Genomic DNA, 15368 nt, shown 5'->3' with positions numbered 1-15368 from the left:
GTATTCTGGAAAAAAACGGAAGATTGCTTTTGCCATCACGGAAAAAACATTTTGGCCAGAGTTAATACTGATTAGTAGAGCTCTCGCTGGGTAGAATCTTGGTTTGTCTCATTGGCATAAGTGGGTCACAAACGCTGTTTTATTGAGTGTAGAAGAACTCGGTTGGGAAGTGCTGTCAACTTACAAAGCATATGATTACAGGTAAATGACGATATTGATGGGCTTAGGATACTTTGGATAGATTAATTTGTTGATTCATGACAGAGGTCTGGGTTTTGTTTCACTTTGGAAATCTGTATTGGCAGGCCTAGATTCAAGGCAGATGTTTCTTTGAGAAGAACCACGAAAACACAGAAATTAGCTGTAGCTGATTTGGCTGGTTTGTTCACTTCTACCAATGGTAAAATTAATAGGGAGAAGAAAGGAGAGACCTTTTCACTTACAAACTTGAGGCTTATAGTATTTCACTGACATTGGTGGAATTGTTCTTATTTTAAGTTATTTCTCTGTGTAATTCTCTTCAGGGTTGAACCCTAAAACTGCTCAGCTTGGTGGTGCCACCTACAGGACCTTTTGCATGTCATCTTTGTTCTGAGTTTTTACTGAGGTCTTCATTACACTCTTAATATTTTGCTCTTTCTCTCCTCTGATTAGCTACATGTGAGATGTGTGGAATGGTTGGTGTCCGCGACGCTTTTTACTCTAAAACAAAACGCTTCTGCAGTGTGTCATGCTCTAGAAGTTATTCATCGAACTCCAAGAAGGCCAGCATTCTGGCCAGGCTTCAGGTAGCGGTACAGAAACCATTTTCTTTATATACTTATCATAGTCTGTGTTTGTAAAATGTATCTGTTTGTTCAAAGTTAAATGCACTGCAATAATTTAAAATAACTATATCAAGTTTCTTAAGAACACATCAAAATTTTCACGTAAATAATTTTGTAAGCTAAAACTCAAAACCATATTGTTGATGAATAAATTCCTTTGCTCAGCAGAGCAAATTACAGAGAATATTGACTCCTTATTTCAATTCTGCTGCAGTGGCCCACTTGCATCTGCAAGAAAAAGAAACATCTTCCATCTAGATACGTAGTCATTTGAAAACCCATGTATTTCACACTCAAGATGCTTTCTGGCTTTGGAGAGCATAAAGGTTTCTTTAGCATTGTTGTCTTATGTTTCTGGGGGTTTTCTGAAGTAACTATTAGATTTACAAAATGAGTTTGGTCTGTTCATTTAGAATATTGATCAACTAATCTTAAAATTATTTTGTGTAACATTCAAGGAAAGAAATGGAAATGTCAGGAAATAAAATTATATCATATCTCATTGCTGTATGCAACCAATGCCAAGAAGTTGCATTGGTATGAATTAGATTAAAGGTTCTTCCTTTTAACCAGCTTTTAGAAAATATCTTTTTTCAGATAAAGAACAACTGAATCTGTATGCTCTTCAAGTTGGAATACTGGTACAAAAGTAATCTTTTGGACGTTCTCTTGATACTGTTTTTTATGTATTTAAGTTTCTTTAATATTGCTTGTGGCTTTGTGACAGTTCATTAGTCAGCTTCCATTCTCTGTTGTTCTAATTCAAGAGTTATACCTACCAGAAAAAAAAAACGCTTGGCAGATTATTTTGAAAATGCATTTTGTAGTTTTTTTTACAGTGATTTTCACAAAATAGCACGAGGAATATGCCACAGACCTATAGACGTTTCTGGTGGGAGTTTGGAAAGACTTTATTTACTTAGCTTTTTTTGTTTTAGGGTAAACCTCCAACAAAGAAGGCTAAAGTTCTACAAAAACAACCATTAGTGGCTAAATTAGCAGCATATGCTCAGTATCAAGCAACTTTACAAAACCAGGCAAAGACTAAGGCAGGTAATGGCATATAAACAGAGCTGAAACAAATTCTTGGTAGTGCAAGATTTGTGGTTTATTAGCAGTTTCCTAAATAAAATAACTTTCTCTTAGCAGCAGTCCCTGTGGAAGGTTTCAGCTGGGGTAACTACATCAATAGCAATAGCTTTACAGCAGCTCCTGTTACGTGTTTTAAACATGTAAGTATTTTTCAGCATGTTTTGTGTGTGTGTGTTTTGTGTGTGTGTATGAGAGAGGGTTTTTTTTCTTTTTAATTTAATGAGAGAAAAAAATAATGAATACTGTTTTAATTCATTTTTGCAATATGTTCATACTCAATCATGCTTCATAACCTTAGACATTGACTTGCATTGTAAACTCTGTTAGTGTGACTACTTTTAAACTAAATATGTATGTTTCATTCTGTCCTTTAAAACCATTCTGAACCATCGGTTGCTCATCATACATGCTTTCATTAACAAAGAAAAAAGTGAAAGGAGGACTCTGAACTTAGGAAGCTTTTTCTCCATATTCAGTGCAAAAAAATCATAGAATACACTATAAAGTATATATCAAGCCAACCAGCTCATGCAGTACCAGATAAAGTTACAAAAGATTAGATTCAGTCAGACTTGCTCTAGTATGTAGAACTGATCTTCCAATTTTGGGTTTGGATTTTTTAATCTTCATTTTTAGTCTGATTCTTCCTGTCAGTTGTGCTGCTAGGTGGTATGGAAATGGAGGAAAATGAAGGCTTGTTATAAATCTGAAATTTAAAAAGTTGATTTTCTTCTTTGTATTAGTATTACGAAAATTCCAAGCAAAGTGTCTTCAGTCTTCACAGAATGCAGCTAGGGAATTAGGAAAATACTTAGCAGCATCTGTCTTTAATGTGTTTGTTAAAATCCATTTTTTAGATCTTGTTTAAAATATTGCCAGTACTTTGATGTAAAATTGTCTCTTGGATTAAGTAAGAACTTTCATACAGAAAGTTTGTTTTTTCAAATACTTTCTTTTTTTATTTAGAAAGCTGAAGTGTTTCAGCTTCTTACAGAAGTTTTATTTTGCTCAAAATTATCTGCTGAAAATTACATTGGAAATAAACTTTTTGCTTCATAGAAGTTGTCCATAAGGGAGAGGAGAAATTTATTTTTTGAAGAGTTCTGGAATTCCTGCTGAGCCCTGTCAACTCATAAATCAGTAGGACCTGAGGGCCCTTGGCAGTTGGCACTCTCTGAATAGCACCCTTTATACTTGGAGGCCTTACTATTGCCGAGAACAGAGCCCTGCATTAGTATAGCTTTGTGAATTTGTATTGAATTCCACGTGCTTACATAAGCACGTTTGCACTTTGCTTTCACAATTATGTACGTGTTATAACAATTTCTTAGGTACATATCAGAAGATACTATTTGATAAGATGACTGTGCTATTGTAACAACAAATGCTTCACGGTATTTGGTGTACTTAGGACACAGATAAAATAATTATGCCACTTGTATTCTATATTATAACATTCCATATTAAAAGGAGTTAAAACTTGTTTTCTTACTGTTTCATTCATTAAGCTGAATAGTATATTAGTAACATGAATGGATATGATACTAACGTTCCTATTTTACCTTGAAAATTTTCGCAAGCAACGTGGCAACAGTGCTATTAAATCTGAATGTTGTTTCTTTTCTTTCCCTGCTCTCCTTTTCTATAAAAGTCTGCTGTTACTCCCGAAGTCTCCTTTGGCAGTTTCTACTTTTTCAGTGGATATTAGTTACTGTTACAATGGTGTGATTTACATTTAGTTTTCCTATAATTGTTTCTTCAAAAAGTGTATTATTTAGACCATTCAGAATCTGAAAACACATTAGTTCTCTGTTCTTTTTAGATCCTTCTCTTTCACACTCTCCTGCTTGCTCTCTCCCACTCTCTGTCCCTTGAGAATTAAAAGAAGCAGTTTTCTTTTTGTCTGTGTGGAAAGCTTATTGCTATGTTTTGTATGTACTATATTGCTTTGATTTGTAAAACTTTACTGATGCTTGTTTACCATTGATATTATGAATTTCATGCACATGTTCTGTGTGTCCACAAGGTCAAATACATAAAGCTTATCCTGTTCAAATACAGGTATAGAACTGTTAGTACAGGTCATACTTTCGCAGTGGAGTAAGATAACTCTGTACCTTCTCTTAAATTTGTTTGTTAGGTGAGTGTGTACCTGGCTATACTGGCTGTATCTGCATGTGTATTTGATAGGGAACATTGGGAGCAATATTAAAATGTAAGAGGATTTTGAGATGTGGGGTTTGGCTTGCTTGGCTTTGTATAACAGCAGATTTCAGTATTTCAGATCTGTGCCTAATTTTCCCACATCACATAGTTTTTTGCCTAATATGCAGAATTATTTCTGCTTCAATTTTAAAGTAGACACATCCTGAAACAGAAATGTTTAAGTCTTAAAATTCTCTTTCTCTAATTAATTTCAAAGTGTTCTGATGCCTTTAATGTGATATCACTGTTACCTTCATTCCAAATTTAGCGTGTTGAATAGCACGAACGCAACGCACTAGCAGCACCGTTCGATACAATTATGCCCAGTCTATGGTTTGTAGGCTGAAGTGCAAAGAGAGAAGCTGCCCTGTTTCATGTCATATAGCAAGCCTCTGGCAGACCCAGAATTGCAGTCTGTGCACCTTGCCCCTTTTTTTTTTCTTAGCTGCTGAATTGCTGTATATCAGCTACTGATGTGTGTCTGATTATGGAGGAAAGCTCTAATTTGATTTAAGCAAGTTGATATTTACAATAATAGTATTTTGTTGCAGTTTAGTAACATACAACATGCTGCTTTTGTGATCTTCCTTATTAACTAGTGTTCCTATTTCATTTTTTCTTCTAAATAGTTTTTACTTTTTTCTGTATTTGGTTTTATTAGCTCAGATTGTTCCTAGTAATGAAAGCAAGTACAGCACTTTGAGTCATTTGTCAGTACTTAATGTACAATTTAATGCCCGAGATTAATTGTAATAATTCTTTTGCACCCGTTGCTAATGAGATGCACGTTTTTCTGAAGCTGTGCATTTTTTTCAGCCTTTCTTCCAGTTGGATTTTTATTCTGAGCTGAAATATTTTTATTCTCTTTGTTTCTTTTGTTATAAAACACTTCTAAATTCCCTGTGCTCTAAGGGGACATTCCCGGGGTTTTACACTAGGTGGCAGTTCTTTGCCTCTGACTTCTATTTTTAACTCTTTCCTTTGCCTTCCCTGGCGTTACCCTGTAGGTGGGTGCTATTTGCGCACAAGATAACCACATAGTATATTTACATTTTGGGAATTGGTAGCATCTCTTTTGCTATTAAATGCTTGATTGAAATTGCGCATCTGAAATTAGGGCCATGTCATTGCCATGCAAAGCCTTTAGAAATAAGTTATTTCACCTCCAAGTTCTTTGTTCAGCCAGGCAGCCACGTGGCGATACTTAGCCTTTAGGCGTTCCTGTCAAACCCTGTCAAACAGGACCTTCCTGATTGCAACTTACCTTGCAGAGAAGGCAGCTGCCGCTCACAGATAAACCCTCCCAAGTCATCTCCTGGCTCAGGAAGCGATGAACCAGATCCTCCTTGTTTGGGAGTAACGTGAAGCGGATCTCTTCGTCATGAGTCTGAAAGGTAAATTTGTTCTTACCTGTAAATTATGGTTCTGCTAGTTCATACTATGCCAATCCAGACTTCAATTACCCCTCCAGCCAGCACATGAATAAGACTTAGCACTTACATAGTGCTTTATGAGTTTTTCAGAGCACTGTGCAAACGTTGATTAGTCACATGAAGACAAAGAAGACATGAAGGAAGATGGCTGTTACAGCCCTGGTTTATCCAGTCTTCCTCCTTTAAGAATTTTCATAAGGAGTGTAAAAGATACACAGTGTACCAGGTATACTGTAAACCATCATTTCAGGACAGTAATGATATCTGGCTTTTCAGTAGGAATGCTACCCAGGATGGCTTCCTTCTTCTAAAGGGTGAGCCATGTGGATTGGTGTAGGAGAAACTAGCAGAACCAATATTTTCACAGACAAGGACAAATTTAGCTTTCTGCTATTTCCCTCTATACCAATCCATGTTCTAGAAATAAAAATATTTGTGACAATTCCATTACCATGGAAATTTGATACACTTTTCTCTCTGAATCAGCTGAGTGGATGAGCAGGCAGCAAAATATATTTTGATGAAGTGCAGCTGGATTGTTCAGCACTGCTGTTTTTGATCGTTTGGACTCATCTGTATCTCTATACAAGGCAACTAAGAGTTACTAAAATATGCAGTTTGAAAAGTTTATTTCCCCATTTCAGTCCAAAAAGCTACAAATGTCAATTTAGAGATGATAGTGAATATGTAATAGGACTTCATTAAGATGCTATATCTGCATATTTTGCATGTGAAAATAAGTCATCTTTCAAGTTGTTTTTTCGCTCTGTCTGCCAGATGGCAGAAAAGAGCTCTACAGTCTAGACCGGTGTAGATGGGACATAGCAGAATATGAAGAGACCAGGCTTCAAGAATAAGAAACTGGCATACTTGCAATGGACTTATTTTTCCTTTAATGGCTAAAACTTGTTGCCTAGTATGATATATTCTCACTAGTGAAGGGCATCCCCTTTTCAGATGGTGTTTACTGCTGCTAATTGGCCACTGCTGATTGCCAGCAAACTTCCAGCATTGTAATTTCCAATCATTCACAATTAATCCAACTTTTCTTCCCTGTGGCTCACTGCCAAAATTCTAAGAAGTTGGAGGCTATTCCCAGTGAGCTGTTTAAATTCTGTGTTTGAAAAGAGCCTTGTAAATCAGACACAGCCTTAGAATGCTGTCTGCCTGTTATGATACAGAATCAGAGGATCCCTTCAGCTTTCCCCATGGTATCTGAATGCTCTCTGAACTGATTAGAATTTATTTCTCTTAGAGTATCTTTACAATTGATATCACCATTGCTCTAAACTACCTAAAATCTGAATCTTTCCCTCGTTTGTGGTCTCTAGTTGAATTTAGACTTTTTTTTTTTGATAACTTTGGCCGGGTAAATTTTAAGGGTTTAGATTCTTCAGCACTGCACACTTCTGGCATCTCTACAATACCATCTTTGACTATCTTTTCATGGTTCTCAGTCCAACAAAACATTCTTCCTGAGACAGTGAACTAGATGTAATTTTTCTCTCCAGTTTCCCAAAATCCTTAAGAGTTCAACAGGCTTGTATTTCTTCTTGTTACTAAAACATTAGTCAAAGCTTTCAGAACAGTGCATGAGGAATCTAGCTGTGCATTTCCCTTTGGCTTTTGTTAGAAAGATGCAACTCGGACTTCTTGTTTGTTTGGTGGAGTGACCGCTTGTGGGTGATATGGAGACCTCCTCTGAGAGGATGTGACCCATGGGAGATAAACCCCCTCCCAATAAATCTGCAGAATACATTCAAGAAATAGCCCTTAAGCATTTTCAGGCAAGTTACTGGTTTACAGAGCGTGTAATAGATTGTGACGTCTGTGACAAGGATATAAATTTTAAGTACCGTAATTTCCTTGGAGGTAGAATTGTGGGGGGAATTATACCGTTCTCACTGAAATCAGTGGTTAGCCTCTGGTTGAAACATCATAGAATAATGCTGCCCTGTGAGTATATATAATTTCTACTTGTGCTTTACAGATGTTTAAACTTGGAATCCTACAGTTGTTGCAGGAGATAAGCAATAATAATTGTATATAATCAGTGCACATAAACTGCAGATCAAAACCAACAAGGTTTTCAGAATGATCATTTTCTAAACTTACGTTTGTCTATCGTGTATATTGGGTTTTTTTCTATTTCTGGAAAGTTGCTCGTAAAATGCTACTGTAGCAAAAATAATTATTTTTGTGTGAAGTAAACGGAGTGGTGAACTGGTGATTTTTCTCTTCCTACTTAAATGATAGGCACCTATGGGGACGTGCTGGGGTGATATCTCAGAAGGAGTGCGAGTGGAGGTTCTAAACACAGACTGCAGCCTACCTACCAAAGTCTTCTGGATAGCTGGAATTGTAAAATTAGCAGGTGAATATGTTTTAGTTGAAATTATTAAAACAATTAAAGTAACTGTGTGAACGGAGCTAATAACTTAGTGGCTGTTGACAGAGGGAGTAGAATGTTGACACTATTTAAGTTCTCCGAGCTGTATAAGTAAGAAGCTGTATCATTTTCAGGGTGCTGTGTCTAGGTTATACTGTTTTACAGTGGCTTCAGTGGAATTAAAAATGTCTGTTTGCTATAGCGATACTGAGTTCATTAAGAGAAATGCAGGGTGAGGAGATAAGAAATTGTACTGCAGCAAGCAAGCCTCATTATACCAATCACTTTTCTGGTGAAAAAGTTCTTGTGAAAGTTAAAATTTAAAGGTTGCACAGCTAAAATATGACAAAGCTGAGACTATGTGGGTAAAGAAAGAATTAACTGTGTCTTTCCACATATAACTTCTAAAGGCTTATAGTACAAGAATTTTAATTATATTTAAAATGTATTTGTCTTATGTGATAGCACATGCACATTTATCAAAGTCATCCATTCTGTGCAATGATAACATGCAGCAATGTGCCTTAAGAATGACATTCTAAAAAAGATTTTAGCCTAGAAAAAACAAAGTTATATACATTATGATTGGTAGAAAAGTTTTAATAGATTTATAACCTTGCTTAATTTTGTATTTTTTAAAATGGGCTTGCTTTTTTTCAGGATACAATGCTCTGCTAAGATACGAAGGCTTTGAAAACGATTCAAGTCTTGACTTCTGGTGCAACGTTTGTGGGTCTGACATCCACCCAGTTGGTTGGTGTGCAACCAGTGGGAAGCCCCTAGTCCCTCCTCGATGTATGTAAATATTAGCAGTACCGATTGATTGAGATGATTAAAAAGTCTTTTTTGATTTAACTAAATTTGCTGATGATTCGGATATCAAAGCATTTTTTATCATAGCAACTCTTTCAACAGCTATGAATAAATCATTTTAATGATTGGAAAAAATAAGGACTTGACTCATGCTAAAAGTGTTTCTTGGAGTAGCCCCTGCTATATCAAGGTGGAAGCAGTTAGGCTAATCAGTGATATAAACTTGCACTGGTCTTATTTATATTTTGTCATTAAATTCTTTGCCCTAACATACACATGAATTTAAACTGGAGTAGCATTCATTCTCTAAAGAGATTTTGTCATTATTTTCATCCAGGCTTTTTAACAGTCATCTAGGTTTTCTTCTTTACATATTCCAGACTATAACATTGTCTCTAATGGACACATTTAAAAATCAGTGGCTTATTTTTTCCCCTTCATTTGCAACAGCCATCCAACACAAATACACAAACTGGAAAGCTTTTCTAGTGAAACGACTTACTGGTGCCAAAACACTTCCTCCTGACTTTTCTCAGAAGGTAAGGCTGATGCAATATCAATAATGTACTATAAACAAAATTGCAACACAGTGTGAAGAGCTGAAATATTTTACAATGGCACATTAGCCCCTTATAGTGAAGAGGGTACAGTAGTTTCTTCTCCTAATACAGTTTTCCCTGGAATCTCTATTTTCCATTTATCTCTGCACTTGTTAGTATATGATGCCATTCGAAAAACTCTTTTCTTTGAAAGAAAGTGTTTTTCTTTAAAAACTAGTTAGTCTATTTTAATTTTAAAATAACCCCAATTAAAAAAAAAAAAGTGCTAATAAGATACCCAATGATAGTTGTTAAGGAAAACGTAAAACTAATCTTGCTAATTCAGGAATGATTTTTTATCATGCATTATTTCAAGGAACTAAACAAAATTTGTTAATACAGCATATATCTAGATTCAGTAAAATACCTAATTTTAAATGATAATACTTCTATCTGCTTTAGACTAGACTTTTTTTTTTTTTTTGCTGTCTTTGCTAAATCTTGTATGGCATCTGTCTGTGTAGTATGCTGAAAGTTTGTTTATTAATATTGCAAGATGGTGCATAGACTTTAATAGAAATATAAGGAGTACTGTATTGTTGTCTTACACTGCACACTAGTATTCCAAAGACTTTTTTTTTTTTCTGCACATGTTCTTTTCTATTTAAAACTTGGCTCAGTTGGAAGCCAAATCAAATTTGCAAGGTCTAAACACTTTGGAGGAGTTCGTAATGGACATGGCAAATGTCAGATACTGAGTTTACTTTAAAGCATTTTTAAAAGGAATACATTGTCACAAGGCAGATTAATATTGGTTTCCCTTATTTTCTTTCTTCCTTGGTATTATGAAGAAATATGTTTGTGAGTGGTCAGCTTTAATTATGCTAAAGTATTATTTTCCATGCTTTTTATAATAAAGTATTTTAAACCTATTTTTAAGTGCTATATTTTGAGTGGATGACAAACCAAAATTTTTTTTCTTTGTTTATCATTAAAACTGATTGTTTCTCAAGGTAATTTTATCCATTGTTAATCACTGAACAAACTTTCATTAAATCAATGGAAAATTCCTTTAACCTGTGTGAGAGTTATTTATAGTGTTGTAGGATCTATTCTACAGTTAGTTTTATGAAATGTTTCATTTTGTCACATGTGCAATAAAATATAAGAGAAAGCATTTTTGTCACTTTTGCAAGTGGATTAACAAATAGTTGAATTAAATGAAAAATACTTTGGTAGCAGAAGACAAATGACCAGGCAAAAACAGAACATATTTTTACAGAATGGTTTTTTTGGGTTTTTTTTCTGTTTATTTTAAGGTGTCTGAGAGTATGCAGTATCCATTCAAAACTTCCATGAGAGTTGAAGTTGTTGACAAAACACACCTTTGTCGAACACGGGTAGCAGTGGTAGAGTGTGTCATTGGAGGACGGTTAAGATTGGTATATGAAGAAAGTGAAGACAAAACTGATGACTTCTGGTGCCATATGTACAGTCCGCTCATTCATCACATTGGTTGGTCTCGAAGTATAGGACACAGATTCAAAAGATCTGGTAAGCTTGTTGTGTTTCAGAGGTGTCTTTAATGGGCAGTGTTGTCCAAGTGAAGCCTGACTTAAGCTATATTGTCACTCTATATGGCTAATAAAAATAGTTCAAGTAATTATCTTTAAAAATGCATATAGTGGGACTAAGGAGTTTTGCCAACTATAAAGCCATTCCAGAGTTTCAGTTAAAAGTATAAATAGTGTTTCTTACTGTATTGGAAAAGCTGGAATAAATTTTAGTTGGACTGTAGTACGTCAGTATCGAGAGAGACTCATAACCATAAGCAGCAGTTAACAAATTGTTTTAAGGATTCTGGGGGCAGGGGGGGGAAGTCTTTTCAATCTCTTTGAGTCTTTCTCTGTTCCACTGAACCTGTGTCTCCCTTGTCAGTAACAGAATTTCCATAAAACGTAGCCCATAGTCATGCCTTCAGGGCAGTTATTCTGGCACTTGAAACTTTCTACTGAAATCCTTTATAAATAAGAGTAGTTAAAGAAATCAAGAGCAGTGCTGCCTCCCAGAAATAGTGTAAAGCCTTTAAGAGAGTTTCAGAGATTCACCTTGGAAAGTAGGATTCAACAGTTGGCTACAAAAAGCTGTAAAGAATATATGCATATGTATATATAAAATAAAATATACGTCTCTGCTACAGAGTCTGCTGGACTGTGAGATGATTACGTTTTGGAGACATGAGTTAAAAAGACAAGAACTTCTGGCCTAAAAAAAGGCAATGAACAGCATAAATTTAAATTACAGAAGGAAATCAGTAGTAAATTATTTTAAGCCTTGAAGTTATGTCTTCTACTGTTAATTTTCTATCATAGCATAGAAGGGTGTGCAAAATATTTTACTTGCAAGCTTTTGCAAAAGCTTACATGCTTACGTTGATAGCAATTTTGTGACATAAGCAGTCTTGGGAATATTGGGTTTTTTCCTCATAAATGAGATTATGTTATAAAAGTATTTCAGGTATAAACAAATAAGGAAAATGGGTGGAGTTTGTTCACTAGATTTTTGCGGTGATCTTCTTATAAACTGTGGGCCTGCCACAATAATAATGTGACTGTGTAGTACTAGATAACACATTTCCCCTAAAACCGCTTATAAATAAGAGTAGTTAAAGAAATCAAGAGCAGTGCTCAAAGTCACTGAAAGGACTGTTCAAAATATGTCAGTACTTGAAGTTCTGGCCGGCATATTTAGAAAAACGTACCATCTCTTCCATTAATAAATCCTCTGACTAGTATGTACCGTTATTCCTTGTAGATATTACAAAGAAACAAGAGGGACATTTTGATGCACCCCCACACTTATTTATGAAGGTAAGTTTGCTAGCAAGAACAATTTTCTCAGAGTTCATTGAGGAGATTCCTGGTGTGTCTGAAACAGAACTGAAGCTCTACTGAAGTCCTGGAAAAATGCCTAGTATAAGAGTTATTTTTTTTTTTCTTCATATACTTAACTAACTTGGGCTCCTTGACATAAGAAGAGATTATATGACAGGTATTTCAGTCTTTGCTTCAGTAGTGTGTGGTTATGTATTGTTCTGGGCTCACTAGATTCTTAGCTTCTGGTGTGGTTTTCTCATTCTTTAGGTAAAAGAGGTTGATACAGCTGGGGAGTGGTTTAAAGAAGGAATGAAATTGGAAGCTATAGACCCCTTAAACCTTTCAGCAATATGTGTGGCAACTATTAGAAAGGTAAGAAAGCAAATGTATTTTGGGAAGGTAGATGTGAATCCATTTTTCAACTCATCTTTGTTCAGTTTTGAAACAAGAAAAAGCTCAAAGAAAATAAAATGCAGTTCATTCATACACTGAATATTTACTGAATCCTTCCATTAATTAGTTCTATACAAGTAATATAAAAAAGGATGTGCTCATGTAAGTTTTAATTTTGTTTTTAATGTCTGGAATTTCAGTAGTACCATTAATTAGGAAATAACATGCTTGTGAGATTAATTTGCAGGACAATCTTCTGCTAATCATCCTAACTATTCTGCAACCTTGTTCAGAAAATCTCATCTCGCTTACTTGTGGAAGTCAATGAAGATTTTATATATATATATTTTTTTAAGGATGTACTCTTTTTCTAGCTGAAAAGGGCACCATCCGTGTGAAATTTATTTTAAAAGAAGAAGAATATGTAGAAAGTAGCTTAGCAGCCTAGCATAACCTTACCAATGAGTAAGGTGGTTATTTTGATTTTTTTTTTCTTATCTATGTAGTGCAGAATGTCCTTACAACATAAAGAATAAACTGAATTATAAAGCTTAAAAAGAGGAATTCATGTTCACAAAAAAACCTAGAAATTAGAAAAAGGAAGTTTTCCTCTCTCAATTTTGCAGTTTAGTAAGGTACACTTTACAATAGTACTCATAAAATCTTGGAGACAGGTATGACTGGGGTTTTTTTGTTTTGTTTTAATTGAATGTCCTTATAAGTACTTCCATTATTGTTCAGTTGTATTCACTCTTTTGAAACATGGCATGCTTTCTTTCTAGCCTTATCACACAGTTAAAGGAATTTAATGTAAAATTTTGTTTTTCTTTACAAAGGTTTTAGCAGATGGCTTTCTTATGATTGGGATTGATGGCTCAGAAGCAGCAGATGGGTCTGATTGGTTTTGTTACCATGCCACTTCCCCTTCTATTTTCCCTGTTGGTTTCTGTGAAATTAACATGATTGAACTAACTCCACCCAGAGGTACATATAGCATTCTGACCACATTTTATTTTTAATATTTTTCAGTGATATTGTATATGCCATATGCTTTGTTTCTTAACTCAGTTTACAAAGTTCTTGTCACTTTTCAGGACTTTCCCGAGTCTGAAACATACTACAGCATGACTTCAAAGTAATCTAAAACAGAGTTACCAAACTTTTTCGTACAGAAAAAGACAAACTGAACATCTGATTGGTTCACTGGCTAAAATAACTCACTTTTGCTATCAAAACTTGAAAGAATAGCAGTAAGTTGAATAGTATAGCCATTAAGTGAATAGGAAGTATAAATATGCAAGTCACTGAAAGGGACTGTTCAGAATATGTCAGTACTTGGGAAGTTCTGGCCAGCAGAGGTTTAAAGAACATTTAAAGAGTGTCAGACTTGGGCTAATTCGCAACAATAACAGTTGATTTATTGAAATATATGCACAAACTTGAGCTTCATGGAAGTTTCTATAGACATATACACAACATAATCCCTGCTGCAAGAAAAGCTGTCTGTCCACTAGCATATATGCCTACAGAAAATTCATATTGCCTTCATCTTTCCACTTTATGTTGGTCTAGCAATTTATAAAGAGTATTGTCATTAGTTGTATAACAGCAGATAATAATGGTTTTCTATGGATTTTTTTGTCTATATTCTTATTCTAGCAGGCTTCTACTTGTATTTGTTGAATGATTTTCTAGGTAATAACTACACAGACAGTGTGGTACAACAAGAATAAAATTTCATAGCATTTTCCTTAGCACACACTAATGAATCTGTCACCTTTGAGTATGTGAAAAGTCTGCAATTGGGACAGATTTACTGTTATTTTTCACAGTCAGCTCATTCAGTGAATTTATTGCCTAGAAATTCATGGGTGTGATTTCATTGCCAGAAACATGAAGAGTGCTTTTTTCGCTAAACCTGCTCACCTGTCAAAAAATATGTGGTCCAAGAGTCTCTTACAATAGTAGTAATTGTAGGGGGTAAAGAAAGTGCATATCAATACCCACTAGTTTAGAAATAAATACATTAAATTGATGAAATGGAATAGAAAGCAAATTCCCTTTTATGATGCAACTTCTCCATTTTACTCTTCAAACTATATTTATACAATACTATTCAAATTTTACTGTTAACACATTTGTTATAGTACTGTTTTTCTTGTATTGTGGTAGCTTTATTCTCTGTCTGCGTATATATTTTCCCATCTATTGCAATTTTCCATAACAGTCCTGTATCATCCAGTGAGAGATGATTATAAATCACATGCAATAATCTAAAACTCATTTGAATGAGGAATTAACAGCAGTAAAATACAGAGCATAACGCACGTTAACATACTTAAAACGTTTTATTACTGATACAATAGGATATAATGATCAAAGCCCCTTAGCTCTTGAGAGATGTATTTTACTGACTAAATTATGGCCTTGAAAATGGACAGTTTCTTACTTCTGATTACCGTAGTTAGGACTGCACGCCCATGTCTCCAGTACAGGCTCTGAGAAGTTAATTAAGGGACTTGTGTACAAATGGTCTCACCAGGGAAACGATACGTTAACAAGAAGAAAATCATTAACAGGCGAAAATAATAGATTACTCTCTGTATCAGTTGTTAGCTATCCAGCTACATCTGTTCATGCAGATATTGCATACCTAACTGTGGACACCATTTCCAAATTACATTTAGCAGTATGGATAGCTTAAGTATGTTGCTGTGAAATCATTGGACTTCAAGCTTACAGGCTCATTCCTTCCAAACATCTCAAGCACTTGCTGAAATCAACAGAAGTTGATGATTCTT

General features: G+C 35.0%; 1 protein-coding gene across 11 annotated transcripts in view; it reads left to right on the top strand.

Moving 5' to 3' along the window:
* The window catches only part of MBTD1 (mbt domain containing 1), a 39280-nt gene that overhangs the window by 8931 nt on the left and 14981 nt on the right, over window positions 1–15368 (top strand). For 7 of the 11 annotated variants that reach the window (XM_064522663.1, XM_026099142.2, XM_026099141.2 and 4 more), the window contains 10 exons: window positions 655–794; window positions 1766–1880; window positions 1974–2059; window positions 7814–7931; window positions 8607–8741; window positions 9210–9298; window positions 10618–10852; window positions 12113–12168; window positions 12442–12546; window positions 13404–13551. In XM_064522663.1, coding sequence (XP_064378733.1) covers window positions 655–794; window positions 1766–1880; window positions 1974–2059; window positions 7814–7931; window positions 8607–8741; window positions 9210–9298; window positions 10618–10852; window positions 12113–12168; window positions 12442–12546; window positions 13404–13551 — 1227 coding nt within the window. The remainder of the gene's footprint in view (window positions 1–654; window positions 795–1765; window positions 1881–1973; window positions 2060–7813; window positions 7932–8606; window positions 8742–9209; window positions 9299–10617; window positions 10853–12112; window positions 12169–12441; window positions 12547–13403; window positions 13552–15368) is intronic. The other 4 variants (XM_064522666.1, XM_026099137.2, XM_064522665.1 and 1 more) reach the window with 3 other exon arrangements.

The sequence above is a fragment of the Dromaius novaehollandiae genome, chromosome 18 (assembly GCF_036370855.1).
Source record: "Dromaius novaehollandiae isolate bDroNov1 chromosome 18, bDroNov1.hap1, whole genome shotgun sequence".
Classification (NCBI taxonomy): Eukaryota; Metazoa; Chordata; class Aves; order Casuariiformes; family Dromaiidae; genus Dromaius; species Dromaius novaehollandiae.
Note: the sequence above shows the minus strand (reverse complement) of the source record. Positions and strands in the feature narration are given on the sequence as shown.